The sequence below is a fragment of the Cyclopterus lumpus genome, chromosome 7 (genome assembly GCF_009769545.1).
Source record: "Cyclopterus lumpus isolate fCycLum1 chromosome 7, fCycLum1.pri, whole genome shotgun sequence".
In the NCBI taxonomy this organism is placed as follows: Eukaryota; Metazoa; Chordata; class Actinopteri; order Perciformes; family Cyclopteridae; genus Cyclopterus; species Cyclopterus lumpus.
This window is the reverse complement of record NC_046972.1, coordinates 16,025,825-16,040,666: the sequence shown is the minus strand read 5'-3', so window position 1 is coordinate 16,040,666 and position 14,842 is coordinate 16,025,825. Positions and strand designations below refer to the sequence as shown.

The window sequence follows — 14,842 nt, the reverse complement described above, 5'->3', positions numbered from 1 at the left end:
GTTCAGGAGTTGGAGATGTGCGTGGTGGTGGAGTCGTTGGGTAACGAGCCGCGGCGCTGCGAGTGATTGCGACAGAGCAGCAACAGGCGGAGCTCCGAAGAGACGCTGCTAGAGAAGGCGGAGTAGATCCAGGGGTTGGTGCAGGAGTTCAGACTGGCCAGCAGCATCAGCAAGGTGAACACTGAACCTACAGATACACACACACACACACACACACGCACACACACAGACACACACACACACACACACACACACACACTTCATGTTTCAGTTACACCTGCATAAACACTTTGTATGTCCGAGCAGAATTTGGTGTTAAAAGGAAAACTACCAAACTATTATGAAACCATGGCCAACGCAATCGTAAATACTGTAACATATTTGGGAGTACAGGTGCTACCATTCTGAGGTGGGTCGGGGTCCCAGGCGGCCCACAGCTGGACGCTGAAGAAAGGGGCCCAGCAGAGCGAGTAGACGAGCACTATGACCAGCGTCATCCTCACTGTCTTTGACATGGCTGCTGATATCTCTCCACCACGGGCCGGGGGGACTTTGGGCTGGGGGACTTTGGGCGGGGGGCAGCAGACAGCAGAGGGGTCTTCGGGGCCCGGCAGAACATCAGGCTGCAGCTCAGCTGACAGGCAACAGGAAACGCACATGGTGCAGATGCATGAACAGAAATGGTTAAATCCTTCCGCCACAATAGAATATAATAACTTAAGTGTCAGCAACCAGTGTGGATCTCACCTGGGTGGACAGCAGCGTAGATGCTATTGGACCTGAGTGGACCCATGGGCAGGTGCTGAAAGATGGATCCAGGGTCAAAAATGGTGTCACTCCCAGGGTTGTTGAACATGAGTGGTGAAACATACAGGGAGAGACTGGACCTCCCTCTGCTGCCCCCTTCTCCTCCTCTTCCTCTCTGGCTGTCCCGTCTGGATGGAGGGAGCGAGGCAGGGGACAGGCGGCGCTCTGACTTCAGGTACAGATTGTTGTGGATCTCCTTGAAGATTCGCACCTGAGGGAAAATGACACGATGAGTGATGTTGAGATTTATTAAAATCATCCTGGAGTCTTTGTGACATCACGGCCTCCTGCCTGGTGAGCCGGCCTCCTGCCTTGGCCCTGCTGATGCGCCCCCCTCTCCTCTCTACCTCCTTCTGTTTCATGGATTGTCATATTCATTGAATGTGTTTATGTAACTCTGTAATGCTGTTCATTCTGTACACATGACATCTATTGCATCTGTCCATCCGGGGAGAGGGATCCTCCTCTGTTGCTCTCCTGAAGGTTTCTTCCCTTTTTTCCCTGTCAAAGGTTATTTTTGGGGAGTTTTTCCTGATCCGATGTGAGGTCCTGGGACAGGGATGTCGTATGTGTACAGATTGTAAAGCCCTCTGAGGCAAATTTGTAATTTGTGATATTGGGCTATACAAAATAAACTGAATTGAATTGAATGATATGTACAGCTGTTTTCAGAATCATTATTTTGTTTCTATAAATAATTATATCCTAGTGCGGTCCGTTGCTCTCTACCTGGCAGACAGTGATGATGAGGACAGGGAGGATGAAGACAGCCAGGGTCACCCAGGTCACGTATGCTTTGAGGCCCCAGGACTCAGCAAAGTTGCCCCAACACTCGTAGACCCCTGCAGCCACTTCTGAACGGGAGAAGATGAACACCTGGAGGGGTGAAGAGGTGTGTGGATCGCCATGTTACTTTGAGATCAACTAAATCTAATTTCTCATTAATTCTGTGTTTTGACATTTTATTAAACTATATATTAAATTATACACAGAAGGACATTTCACACCAATGACAAAACGTACTACTTACCTGTTTCTCCCTGCCTGTGTCTCCCTTCTTGTGTCTCTTTACCTCTGTCTCCCTGTATGTGTCTCCCTACCTGTGTTTCCCTGTCTGTGTCTCTCTACCTGCGTCTCCCTGTCTGTGTCTCCATACCTGTGTTTCCCTGTCTGTCTCCCTTCTTGTGTCTCTCTACCTGCGTCTCCCTGTCTGTGTCTCCATACCTGTGTTTCCCTGTCTGTCTCCCTTCTTGTGTCTCTCTACCTGCGTCTCCCTTCTTGTCTCTCTTTACCTGTGGCAGGCTGAACAGCAGCGACAGCCCCCAGGCCAGCAGTATGGCGCTGTTCCAGCGTTGGGTGGCCCCGCTGCGGTGCGCCAGCAGGGGGCAGCATATGGCGTAATGTCGGTCCACCGTCATGGCTACAATCATGTAGGAGGAGCCGAACATCCCGAATACCTGGAGGTATTTCACCAGGCGACACAGGAAGTCCGGGCCAGGAAAGCGGCCTGTAGCATCCCACACCAGCTGGGGCAACACCTCAGAGAGGGAAAGGAGGAAGGGAGGAGTGAGCTGCAGGGAGGGGGTGAACCCAGTGAGTGCTGTTACCTGGAACTAGGGCTGTCATGTTATCAGTTGTTATCAGTTAGTTTTTTTATCAGACCTCACGATCATTGTGGCCAAAATAATTAACAATCACGGTATTATCGCAATATCTATCGAACATTTTAAAATAATAATTTGTCAAATGGTCAAATTCATCCTTAACTTTCATTATTGTGTGTTTTGTCTTTTTGGCAAATTAAGTGTCTTTAACCATAACTGTATATCAAAATAATTTAAGAGGTGCTGGATATTTATTCACCTATTCATATGTGTATTAATGTGTATTCAATCATGAAATCAGTATATTTCATTTGTAAACATCACGATTATCATCAATACGAATATTGCGTCTCCCCTACCTGGAACAGTGCCACCACGAGGTCAGCCAGACAGAGGTTGAGCATGAACTGGTGCAGCGGGTTGTGGTGTCGTCTCCGCCTTAGCAACACTACTAGCACCAGCCCGTTGCCGAGCAGAGCCATCACCAAAATGACCGCCAGCACCACGACCTCGGCCACAGCCAGAAGGGCATTGCGCTCCCAGTCTGTGACATTCGTAACCGCCGAGGTCACAGAGACTGCTGACAAGCCGATGGACAGGTATGAGTCTGTTACCGTGGAGACTGACATGTTGGCTGGAGAGGAAAGGTGAGATGAACGTCAAAAAGGAGAGTGATCGGACTGTTGACACTAAAGAAACACACACATATAGCAAAGTAAAATCTGGGTTTGTCTTTCTCCCGCTGGTGAGAAGCCGATCCTGAACTGCACAGGTATCAAAATTCTCTATTACAAGAAATAAACAACACATTTCTGCAACACGGTGGTGTAGTGGCTAGCACTGTCGCCTCACAGCAAGAGGGCCGCGGGTTCGATTCCCGGTCGGAGCGGTCCTTCTGTGTGGAGTTTGCATGTTCTCCCCGTGGCAGTGTGGGTTCTCTCCGGGCTCTCCGGCTTCCTCCCACAGTCCAAAGACATGCTGCAGGTTAATTGATCTCTAAATTGCCCATAGGTGTGAATGTGAGAGTGAATGGTTGTATGTCCCTACATGTGCCCTCGATGGACTGGCGGCCTGTCCAGGGTGTCCCCTGCCTTCGCCCTATGTCAGCTGGGATAGGCTCCAGCGCCCCTGCGACCCTAATGAGGATAAGCGGTATTGAAAATGGATGGATGGATGGGATTTCTGCAACACAAAACTGTAATTTATTTTCTAGGTTTTTCTCTTAATTTGGTGAAACAACTCACAGATGTCTAAAACACGATCAGGAGCCCCAACTGGGTCACAAGTCAAAAGGTTTGGGAAACATTAGTTTAGTATTGAATTTTATAAGCACATCATATGTTGTTGTTTTTTCAATATAATCTTTACCTTCAAAGTAACCAGTAATTATTATCTGTCAGATGAATGTAGTCGAGTAAAAAGATCAACATGTACCTCTGAATTGCAGTGGAGTACAAGTATAAATCTACAATAAATGTAAATACTTAATTACTTCTAAATCGCACTGAAGTGCAGTAAGAGTAAATGTACTTTGTGACTTTCCACCACTGCCCCTTTATTTCTTGTGTGATTGTTCACCCAATTACTAAATGCCAATTAGAAAGTCCCGTCTTTTCTCTGCAGTCCTCGAACATACTGTCAGAAATCCTCACAGGATGTATTATGAAACACACATGAGCGTTGTTCAGTTCACAGTTTGTTTATAGTAACCGGTTCACTCTGTACCTGCTTGTTTGTGGTCAAAGATAACACTACCCCTAGCTGTAAACATCCCATAAACACATACACACAGATTAATATGGGTCAGGCATGCATGAGCACATTCATTTTAAAACAATGAGAGGTCAAACATGTTTACAGCAGCGCCTTCATGCACAGTTACAGTTCAACACACACACAGACACACACACACACACACACACACACACACACACACACACACACACTCACACAATCCCAGAGGAATGCAGAGAGGGCCCCTTATCTAGGACTATTTACTGTGTTTAAATGTGCAGGCTTTATTTAATAAGATCGCAGTTGTTTGATTAATCTCCAGTGATCAACATCACACACTAACTGGCAGTTACTGTACGATGAAGAGGGCAGAGGTTGAATGATGAATGAGAACACACGGCTTTCCCGCAGGACAACTCTGGTTGTGTCCCATGGGAATCAAGTATTTGTGTTGCGTTTTTGCTTTGTTTCACTAAAGTAGACATTTTAAGCCTAACAATTATGTTTTTTTTTTTTTACTAATCCTAATAAAGTAGTTTTGTACTACCTTTGTTTCACATTACAACATTAATCTTGTGTTTTAAATTGTCTCAAACTGCTGTAATCCAGGAGAAAATATGCTTCCCTTGTAACGTAATGGAGAGTGCAGTTTAGTTGTATGGAAATGTAATTTTGTGAGAGACAAGGGGATCAAATTATCACATTGAACACGTGGTCGCAGATTAAAACAGTAATTCCTGACCATTTTTTACTTCTGTGACCCTTTCATAAAAATACAGAATTGTGGAGTCCTTTGTGGTTTCAGAGGACTTTGAGTTTTTAGTTGAGTTCAACCAAAGAGACGTTTCCCTCTTAACTTTTCACATGGATCCATTTTAAACAATATGTTTGAGACATGAAGGTTAAATCATTACATATTTCCCCCCAAAAAGGCAAAGATTGAAGAAAAGTCCAAAATATGAATACATATTTGAATACTTTTTTTTTTTTCTACAATGTGACTACTTATGATACTTTTGATACTTTATGTTCATTTTGCTGATAATTACTATGCACTTTTCGAACAGAGGACTTTTCTTTTTATATATATTTTTTACATTGTTGTATTGGTACTTCGATCTCAATGCTAAAGAAAGCTGCTGACCATATCATTCTCATTTACCCATTTAGTTTGAATTCTGCCACTAAACAGGACTGGAAACAGTCACACCCTGTTGTTTACAAATGGCAAACCTGTAAATGTGTTATCATATTGTTCCTTTGAAAATAGTTGGAATAAAATATTTTAGTGGCACCTTTTAGAGTGTAGATATTTCCGTTTGAATGTGTGAAACTTATTACTTTCATAGTTGTCCATGCAGCCGGGGGATAACACTTAAAAACAATACGCAGGTTCTTAATACAGAATCTACTTCAGCCCATAAAGCTGATGGTCATTTCCCCTGAGACTCTGGTGTGCCGGGTTTGTTGACATCTTTTGGCTAGTGTTAATCCAATTAGAGCACTGGATTACCTGCTGTTTAATACTTATTTTTCTTTTCACAAAACAAAAAGCTCAAATCAGTCCTCTCTGAGCATTTTCTTTTACCGCTCTTATCTAGATTATTCCTGTCAGAAAAGATCTTCTGTCAACTTTAAAAGATTAATTCTCACTCTAAACACAAAGTTACACATCCACCTGTGACCTCTGCAGCCTCATTAAACATTTTAATTTCCCATTTCGGCAGAAAACAGAGAGAGAAGCACGAGCAGACATAGACGACTCACTCACCTCGTCCTCGTCCTCAGCGTCCCGTGAAGCATCTGTAGGATCCCGGACAACCTGATCTGCTGTTGCACACAATAACCGCATCCATGCTGTGTTTCCCTCTTGCTTATTACTCCGAGGGTGACCTCTGGCAACTCACGCTGCTGACTCCTGTCTCCCAATCTCCTTCCTTCTCCCTCCCTCCTCTTTTAACACATCCTTGCCTCTGTTGGTTGTAAAGCAGGAGTGAAATAAGGACGGGGTTCTCGAGTGGAAAGCGATGGGTTGATCAAAGGACATGATGCCCAGGCTGCAGCAGTTAATTAATGTAATTCCCCGCTGATTGTTTAGATATAAACCACGTTGCTGTTGGCCCTACTTTGATCCAAATTCAGTCCAGGACAGAAGTGCACACAAGGTCCGTGTACCGTGTAGCCTCCCAGAATGATCAAAGACCTTTCATAAAAACATTAAACTGATACGTGTGATTTTTTCAGCAACCGATAGAGAGGGAGGAGAGACAGCGTCAGATGTTGTGACAGATGGGATGTTAGGTTCATGGAGAGAAATGAGAAGGCAGCAACAAGAGAGTTGCCCTTTTCGCACCCCTGCTCCTTGGTTTTCCCTCACCCCCCTGTCTCCTGCATTCCACCTCTCTTTCTGCAGTAATCTGTTGGCCTACCCCAATTGCTCCCTCATTGGGAGAAGCCTCTAATTATTGAGGGGCCCGCTGAGCGACCTTAAACATACACACAGAAACATGAACACACACTCACACATGAGGCTGCTCAAGCTGTTTCTTTTCAGATTTTGATATTATGAAACTAAATTCTGATGTCTGTAGAAAGCTCCATTGGTGGGCTTTAACTCAAGTAGAGATGTATTTCTCTAGCATTGGTAAAGATATAAACACATAACAGTATCATTAAAATTACGTTTTAAATGTTGATTTTGTCTAACAAAGCTCATGAAAAATGAAAAAAACAACCAATGACAGTCCGTCTCAGAATACTTTCTGAGTCTATGGCACATTGGTGCCTTAAACAATCTAGTAAATAATGAATGTGTTGTTTGCTTTTCAGCAGCGAATTAACAGATATTGCAGAATACTTTCATTTGGATCGTATTACAATCAACTCCCATGGTGTTAAAAAAAAACATTAAAGATTTATATTTTTGATCTGCTTTCTGTGTGGGGAAATCCAACTTGGTCAACTCTTACATGTGTATTGTTTCAATTCATTGTATTCTTCCTGTTAGTTCTATTCAGTGCTAGAATAAGTATCCATAACTTTTGCTTGATATTACTCCTACTACGACTACTACTACTAATAATAATAGTATAATAATAGCTTCATATATATTGCACCTTTGAAGAGCAGATGTCACAAAGTGCTTCACTGATATGCAGATATCAAACTAATAGCATGGACACCGCCTCCACAGAACAGTCTCCTTTTGTTTCCAACAAACCCAGACCAGAGGACCCCAGAGACCTGCTGCTGATGCAGAGCTGCAGTAGCTCTTTAATGCCGGCAGGTGTCTGACCATGCAAGGCTCTAAACGTGAGCACAGGTATCAAGAACTGAATTCTAAATGTAATGGGAAGTCAGTGGAAATAAAACGTGGTGAAAAGCTTGGGCCTGAATTTAGCAGTGTTCCTCAGCTTGTAGAAGGAGTGAACCAAACGGTAAGTAAAACAGCAGACTGCTCCTTTACAGCACAGCAGATCTGTGAGGGAGTGGCAGCAGAAGAGAGGGAGATCATTGCTGACACCTTGAGAGAGAAGACAGGCACATTGCAGGGAAGAGTGGCATGACATAGAAGCTAATGTTTGAGCCAAGCAAGTGTTAATCCATTTGGATTCTCATCTATTTTAAATAATAGCAAGGTTTTAGTGGAGTGAAAAATTTGAGAGTGGGTTTGATTGTTTTTGTTTTTCACAATTAGATCCCACAACATGGCCAAATAAACCTCCCATAAAATATTTGTACATTTAGTTACTGTAATTTGCATAGCATTATTGGTATCATGCAGATTTACAGTAACTCTCAGTATTTTTAACATACATAACATATTAGTGGTAGTAACATAACATATTAGTGGTAGTAACTCTGTAGTTAGGCTGTGACCTCAATGTGGTGTCATTACAAGTATTTGATTTGATTTTAATGTTTCGTCACAGGCTGTTTATATATTTAGAATTTGCAATTATTCATTCATTTTGAATATCTCATGACAAGAATCATGAAACAATTCGGTCATTATTAGGTGCAAAATCAAATTACGACCTTTGACCAACAAATTCTCTTTGATTCAACCTTGAGTGCAAGTTCCAAATTTGCTCAAGGCACTCTGAGATATTACAAGAATGGGATGGATGGGAGGTTACAGTGATCTTGACCAAAATCGAATATGTTTGACGGACGTACGTACGCACATATGTACAAAATATAATCCCTCTGGCCACAGCTGTCACCAGCGAAAAGCCATAACAAGTGTTTGAATGTTCCCATACATGTCAATGAAGATTAACTATCAACCAATGCCCTAGAGGTGTCTTACGATTGAAGCCACATTTTACCTTGGATTATTATAGAACATTTTACAGTAATATTTTCTAATTTCATAAAGGATAGGGCCACAGTTATCCAATGGGTGTGAGGGGAGGGAGGAGGACTCTTCCAGTGCATTAGAAAAACACTTGCTTGCAATGTGAGATTGGCAGTACATTTAGAACCTTTAACAATAACCTAGAAGTATGGGCAGAAATATGTCACTATAAACTGCATTTCAGTTATTTGTTGTAATTGATTTTGAGTATTTATTGCTCAACTTGAATAATTGCATTAAAAAAAACTGAATTGTAATCGAATAATCTGAATTAATATATTTTTTAACTTGAATAAGTACATTTCTCCCTCGCAGAATAGGTCTTTGCACCACATTCAATAAATCAGCACTAAACTAGAAATAATTTAATTATCTTACAGTTCATCTTATTTATGCTATATTCTGGCCTTAAACTTTCACTCTCTAATGCCTCAAAGGGCATATTTTAAATCTCCAAGAAGGGTACAGCCTTTGTATTCTATATTTACACTTGTATTACATTGTATTATCTCTTACTTTATTATCTACTCCATAGCATGTTTATTATCCTGTATTTTGACTTTTAGCTATCATACATTGTTGTTTTTATTGTTTGCATTGTTTTATATCTCAACGTCAATGTGAATGAGGATACCTCCTCAATGGTCTTTTGAGGTCAGATAAAAATAGTACAGCAATCTGACGACTTTGAAGGTTGTGTATTGTGAAGTTAGCTTAAAGTGTTAGCTTAATCCTCTTTGTTCAGCCCAACAACAGTTTCTGCAATCAAAATGTGTAATAATGGGAAGCACTTATTAGAGAAAAATAAATCGATAGTTTGGCTGCAGCCAAATTGTTGTCCATGTGGAGATTTTTGTTTCTTAAAAGTCTGTTCAGTTTACTATCATACTTGAAACAACCAAATCGTAACAGGTAACGCTGAAGTGTTGTTTCAGCTAATACACTATAACTGATTTTGAAAGGCGGATAAACATTTCATCAGTTTCAGCCATCACATTCTTGAACTAGTCCAACTACTAACCCTAAAACATTTCACAACAATGTCACAACAAACTAAATGTAGGAATTACGCAAGACAATGTAGCAATGTAGACAAGCCAAGGCTGCATGCATTAATATGTGTTTGTATTAGCACAGACAATTCTAAAAAGAAACTTTTATCCTGCCTTTTATTAGCTTTGCTAACTTTATGAATGCCCACTACATTCAATAGTAAGACACTGGTGTTTCAGACAGTGTTTGGTTGAAAATAAGTTAAATAATAATAATTAATACATGAAAACGTACAAACATTAAAAGGTTTGTGTGGTACAGAAAACAGGTGTAGTATTGTGTACAGTAAACAGTATGATGGTTGGTTCTGGTAAAGTATAGATGCAAACAAAGTGCTCAAACTACTTAAAAAAATAGCCGGGAGGTGAGGAAACTACTGAGATAAAGACCATTACCTTTCATGTCAATATTACGATTCAAAAACGTATTATTGTTAATATGAAATTGCATAGAAGGACTATAGGCACACTATTATACACACTTTGAAGCGTGAGAGAATTCACACATTATTGTGTGTTTGTTTTAGATGCTCAGTGTCTGGGGCCCGGTGCTCTGAACAGCATTCATGACGGACTGGACCACTTCTGAGGTGGAGCCTTTGCCTCCCAGGTCAGCAGTGTGCAGCTGGAGGTTGAAGCAGAAGACAAAACAATGTGTGCAGAATATTCTCTATTCTAGTTTCTTTTTTTGGTAACTTGCCATCAGTCAGATGTTGACGTGTGTGATGTGATTGTACCTGAGTCTCAGTGAGGATGGAGAGGACGGCTCTGCGGATCATGCTGGCGTAGGCATGGAGCTTCAGGTGATCCAGCAGCAGGCAAGAGGCCAGCAGCATGGCCGTGGGGTTGGCTGTGTTGCTGTTCGCAATGCTCTTCCCGGTGTTCCTGGTGCCCTGCACATACAAGAATGTGTTGGATATTTAGATGGAAGGACATGCAAGGATGTAGCAGCTTTAACATCTGATTATTTACAATGTCACTGCAGCGCTAACATCCTTTTTATTTTTTAACATGCCTGTCTTGGTTCTCTTTCACCACTCATTGAGCCGTTTCCATCTGCTGCAAAACTGATAACCCGATTGTACACTACCTGCCCAGCACCAAATCAAATTATAGACAGACCTAGTAAGAGAGTAGCTGGTGGAAATGGTGGAGCATTTAGCAGCTTAAAAGCCAGATATTCCTCTCAGGAGTTGGTGGAGACCAAAACAGAACTTAAAGGAGAGTGAATATTGGACTTATATTCAGCAGGTGGCCATAAACGACCACCTGCTGGGTCAGTGGTTAGCAGGTCCGTCTTTCAATCAGGGGGTTGGTGGTTCAATCCCCGCCCTAGTCGATGTGTCCTTGAGCAAGACACTTAACCCTGAATTGTTCCCTGTAGCTGTGTCTACAGTGTATGACTGTAACATGATTGTAAGTCGCTTTGGGTAAAAGCGTCAGCTAAATGACATGTAATGTAATAAACACAATTCCAAATGAATGCTAGTGAGATGCTCTGCTTCTGCTAGGTGTTTAACCATTTTCTAACACATTGCCATATCAACTTCATACAGTGGTATGTTTGTGTTGTGTTTCCTGGTCGATATGCTGCCCTTGTAGCCAAGCAAGTGAATGGTCCCTTTCCCTTTTTGATGGGAATCCTCTCACCGTCTCGAACACGGCGTAGTCCTCTCCATAGTTTGCTCCAGGCACCAGGCCTGGTCCACCAACGAGCCCAGCACACACATTGCTCACGACGTTGCCATACAGGTTGGGCATGACCATCACATCGAACTGCTCGGGCCTGCAAACCAGCTAACACACACAAATCAAACATAATCTCAGAATATTGTTACAGTTTTACTTCAAGAAGTTTGTTTATGAATAAGGGGGCCAGCAGGAGACTGGGCTCTGAGGTTTTTGTATTTTTAAACATGACTCAATGTTAGCCTTCAGATTTAACAGCGACATAAATGTGAGGGAGTAAACATGATGATGGTGATGATATAAACACTGCATAATGTGATGAGCTGTATAACAGTGGGTAGAAATGCCATAGCTACCTGCATGGTAGTGTTGTCCACAATCATGCTGTCAAAGGTGATTTCAGGGTAACCGCTTGCAACCTCTTTACAGCACTCTAGGAAGAGGCCATCGCCTAACTTCCTGCTCCAACAAACACACACACACACATTAAGATGTATTGCGTGTTTTATCGAGAAAGATGAATAAAAACATTTAGAGTTGGGGCCTTTGAGCAATGACAAACTGACATGATATTAGCTTTGTGTACAGCAGTGACTAGTCGGCGTCCTTTGGCCCGAGCAGTTCTGAATGCGTAATCAGCGATGCGCAAAGATTTGGCCTTGGTGATGATCTTCAGACATTCAACAACGCCTGTTACATTCTGTAGAGAGTCAGAGAGAAAGAGATGCATGGAGGCTGGATTTGTTATGATTTGTGTATTTCACCAACAAAGCGATTATGAACACACACTTCGTGCTCCAGGCTGCTGTACTCTCCCTCTGTGTTCTCCCTGATGATCACAATGTCAACGTTTCTGTGGCGTGTCCTCACTCCTGGTAGAGACTGACAGTGCATCACATTGGCATACAGATCCAGAGTGGTGCTGCAGAGAGAGGATGAGGTGAAGAGAACAAAAGAGAAGGATGGATTAGATGGATTGAGAGACAGAAATGAAGGAAAATGAAAAACTTACCGGAGCAAGTTGTTCCTAGACTTGTAGGATGGGGGCAAGTTGTGGTTGGTCTCAATATTACCTGGATGAACAAACAAAGTTACATCTAAAGAATGCCAACTAAAATAGAGACATAAACAAACTCTGTATAGCAGAATGTCTGGACCTTCTTTGGAAGTACACTCTACGCTTTACAAATGCTGAAAATGTAGCCGAATTGTTTTAGTATTTTCTATACTTGACTGGTTGTAAATAAATACTTGTGTCCAAAATGTGTTTTCTGTCTTGCCATCTGCAATATAAAACACTAACCTTTTAGTGCAACTCCATTGCGTCTGATAGCCATTATGGCATTATCGATGTCATCTTCTGAGGCCATGGATGAGTCAACGTTGACAACCTCAAAGTCCACTGGCACACAGCAGAACCTGATAGAGAACAGATGGAAACACTTTAATATAACGGAGCGGAGTCATGTGGTGACTGAAAAGTATGAGTCTTGTTACTGACTTAATTCAAACACTATGAATGTATGTGTGTGAATTCTCACCGAAATAGTTCACACACATGGTTGGCCAGCTCTGGTCCGATGCCATCACCGGGAATCAGAGTCACAGTGTGCCTGCCTCCATACCGCGCTGGTGGAGGCTGTAACGCACGCACATACACACGTACAGAAATTCTAACTCCTCCCTACACAACCCAGGAGATGCATCCCCTACAAAACTACTGAGAAGACTGTAAGCTATAACAAAGACACAGGCTTGTAATCCTTTAGAAATTCTGATAAGTTCTAATAAGACATATATGCTACACGTCCATGTGTGTCTGTCGTAAGCAGCCATACTCACTATGGTCTTGTGTGGGGGGATTGAGGAAGGAGGGATTCAGAACGGAGGAAAGAAAACAGGGAGGTTAGTAGGACAAAGAGGAGGGGGGAGACACAAGATGACCAGCAGTTTCCTGGTGGCATTACAAGCACATTGATGGGACAAAACAATGTTGGTATTCCTGTGGATGTGCAGTACATGTTAAATCCCTCAAGGCGGTGGGGTTATCAGGCTTGGAAGGTCATAAGGTGAACAGGGTGTGTTGCTTGAGCTCCTTTTTGAATGCATTTTTGTATCCTGAACAACTCACAATGTAAGTGGACTTGTATCTCTGAGGAGCTGCACCATAAACCTGAGAATACAGAAAAAAAGTGGTTATTTACAGATCTTATCTGTGATCTTATCTATCCTTTACTGTTTATTCTATATATTTTTTTATTTTATCCATATTTACAGTACTCTGCGCTTTACTGCTTTTTTGTAGTTCTCTCATACTTGTACTCTGTGCAATGATACTAAAGTTGAATCTAATCGAATAACGTTAAATCTAATTATAGGAATGTATTGGTGACATGTAGCAAGCACTAATTTACTTAGGTTGTTGTTGGTATATATGTAAAATGGGTAGGAGAAGTAACTATTAGCCAGTGAAGGGATGTGAAGTACAATTTTGAGACATGTACTTTACAGTATTTCCGTTTTATGTTACTTTATACTTCTACTCCGCTGGCTTTTGGAAGCCACTATTGTACTTTTAACTCCACTACATGTATTTGCCAAAATGTGTTACTTTGCATGTTCAGATTATTAATACAAGGTATCATCAACTAATCAAGTATAATGTATTATTGTAAATTAGGCCACCCAGCAGTATACAAGTATTTGACATTTTCGCCTTCTGTACTATTTGCAAATTTAGTGATGAACACAGTAATGCATCCGTCATTATAATCCAGTGATATAGTATATAAGATCCTGAAATAGGCCATTCTGCATATTGAGTAGGCTACTTTTTGTACTTAACATCTATTCTGATACTAATACTTTTACTACACAATATTATGAATGCAGTTTTTACTTGTCTTTTTTACACTTTATTACTAATTGTACTTAATTAAAAGCCATGAATACGTAATCCATCTACAGGTTTACCTCGCTTGGCAGAAAAGGAACATACTACACAAGTATCAGTACATTTTCCCCAAGTCTGGAGGGACTTCCAGTTCACATTAAGTTGACAGAGTGGTGCTGAAAGGACAGCGACATTAACCAAGCTCGCTCAGTGAGCCAACCAACCGTTAATCAGCTTAGCTTCGCTCACCAAACTAACTAGCAGCGGTAAACGACTACAAATGTTTTAAAATATACTAAACTAAACGCAGAGTATGTTTAACAGTTCGGTTAACTATCTACTGGTGACCTCAGAGACCGCTCCTACCCTGGTTAACTGGTTGCTGAGCGCGAGCTTCAGTGTTCCGGAGAGGGAGCACACTGACCGGGCCATCATGTTCACTCTCAACGGGGACGGATGGAGGACACGGGGGCGTGCTGCGCGCTCACTGTTAATCTCTCTCACACACGCACACACGCACGAGTGCCGGGTGGCCTAGTTAGTTAGCTAGCTAGTTAGTTTGTGACCCCATTTTTTTCGTGGCACTTTTTTTCTCCATCCGAGAGCACTGTGCTGAACCACCGGGAGGCGACAAAAACACACAAGATCTAACACGAACTGTCGGGACATCGCCATTCTACCTGTTACACCACTCAGTCATTTC

At 42.0% G+C, this 14,842-nt stretch overlaps 2 protein-coding genes across 2 annotated transcripts; both read right to left on the bottom strand.

Moving 5' to 3' along the window:
- Positions 1-2: 2 nt before the first annotated feature.
- Positions 3-3,040, bottom strand: LOC117733214 (vasopressin V2 receptor-like). Its single transcript, XM_034536668.1, has 6 exons — positions 2,771-3,040; positions 2,100-2,345; positions 1,537-1,683; positions 748-1,018; positions 401-634; positions 3-187 (listed from the first exon to the last, which is right to left on the bottom strand). The coding sequence occupies exons 1-6, from the start codon at positions 3,038-3,040 to the stop codon at positions 3-5; spliced, it is 1,353 nt and encodes a 450-aa protein (XP_034392559.1).
- A 7,040-nt stretch (positions 3,041-10,080) lies between these two features.
- LOC117733215 (isocitrate dehydrogenase [NAD] subunit gamma, mitochondrial-like) lies at positions 10,081-14,574 on the bottom strand. The gene is made up of 12 exons (XM_034536669.1): positions 14,506-14,574; positions 13,378-13,419; positions 13,089-13,094; positions 12,788-12,885; positions 12,550-12,665; positions 12,259-12,319; positions 12,036-12,168; positions 11,813-11,946; positions 11,603-11,705; positions 11,208-11,354; positions 10,295-10,450; positions 10,081-10,182 (listed from the first exon to the last, which is right to left on the bottom strand). The coding sequence occupies exons 1-12, from the start codon at positions 14,572-14,574 to the stop codon at positions 10,081-10,083; spliced, it is 1,167 nt and encodes a 388-aa protein (XP_034392560.1).
- Positions 14,575-14,842: the final 268 nt, after the last annotated feature.

Bases quoted from the DNA above. Each gene is read 5' to 3' on its own strand.
- LOC117733214 (XM_034536668.1), bottom strand. From the start codon at position 3,040: ATGTCAGTCTCCACGGTAACAGACTCATACCTGTCCATCGGCTTGTCA. The intron at 2,346-2,770 runs GTAGGGGAGACG...TCCCTCTCTGAG, and splicing joins TCGTGGTGGCACTGTTCCAG to GTGTTGCCCCAGCTGGTGTG. The intron at 635-747 runs GTGAGATCCACA...GTTGCCTGTCAG, and splicing joins CTACGCTGCTGTCCACCCAG to CTGAGCTGCAGCCTGATGTT.
- LOC117733215 (XM_034536669.1), bottom strand. From the start codon at position 14,574: ATGATGGCCCGGTCAGTGTGCTCCCTCTCCGGAACACTGAAGCTCGCG. The intron at 12,169-12,258 runs GTAAGTTTTTCA...CTCTCTCTGCAG, and splicing joins TCTAGGAACAACTTGCTCCG to CACCACTCTGGATCTGTATG. The intron at 11,947-12,035 runs GTGTGTGTTCAT...GACTCTCTACAG, and splicing joins ACAGCAGCCTGGAGCACGAA to AATGTAACAGGCGTTGTTGA.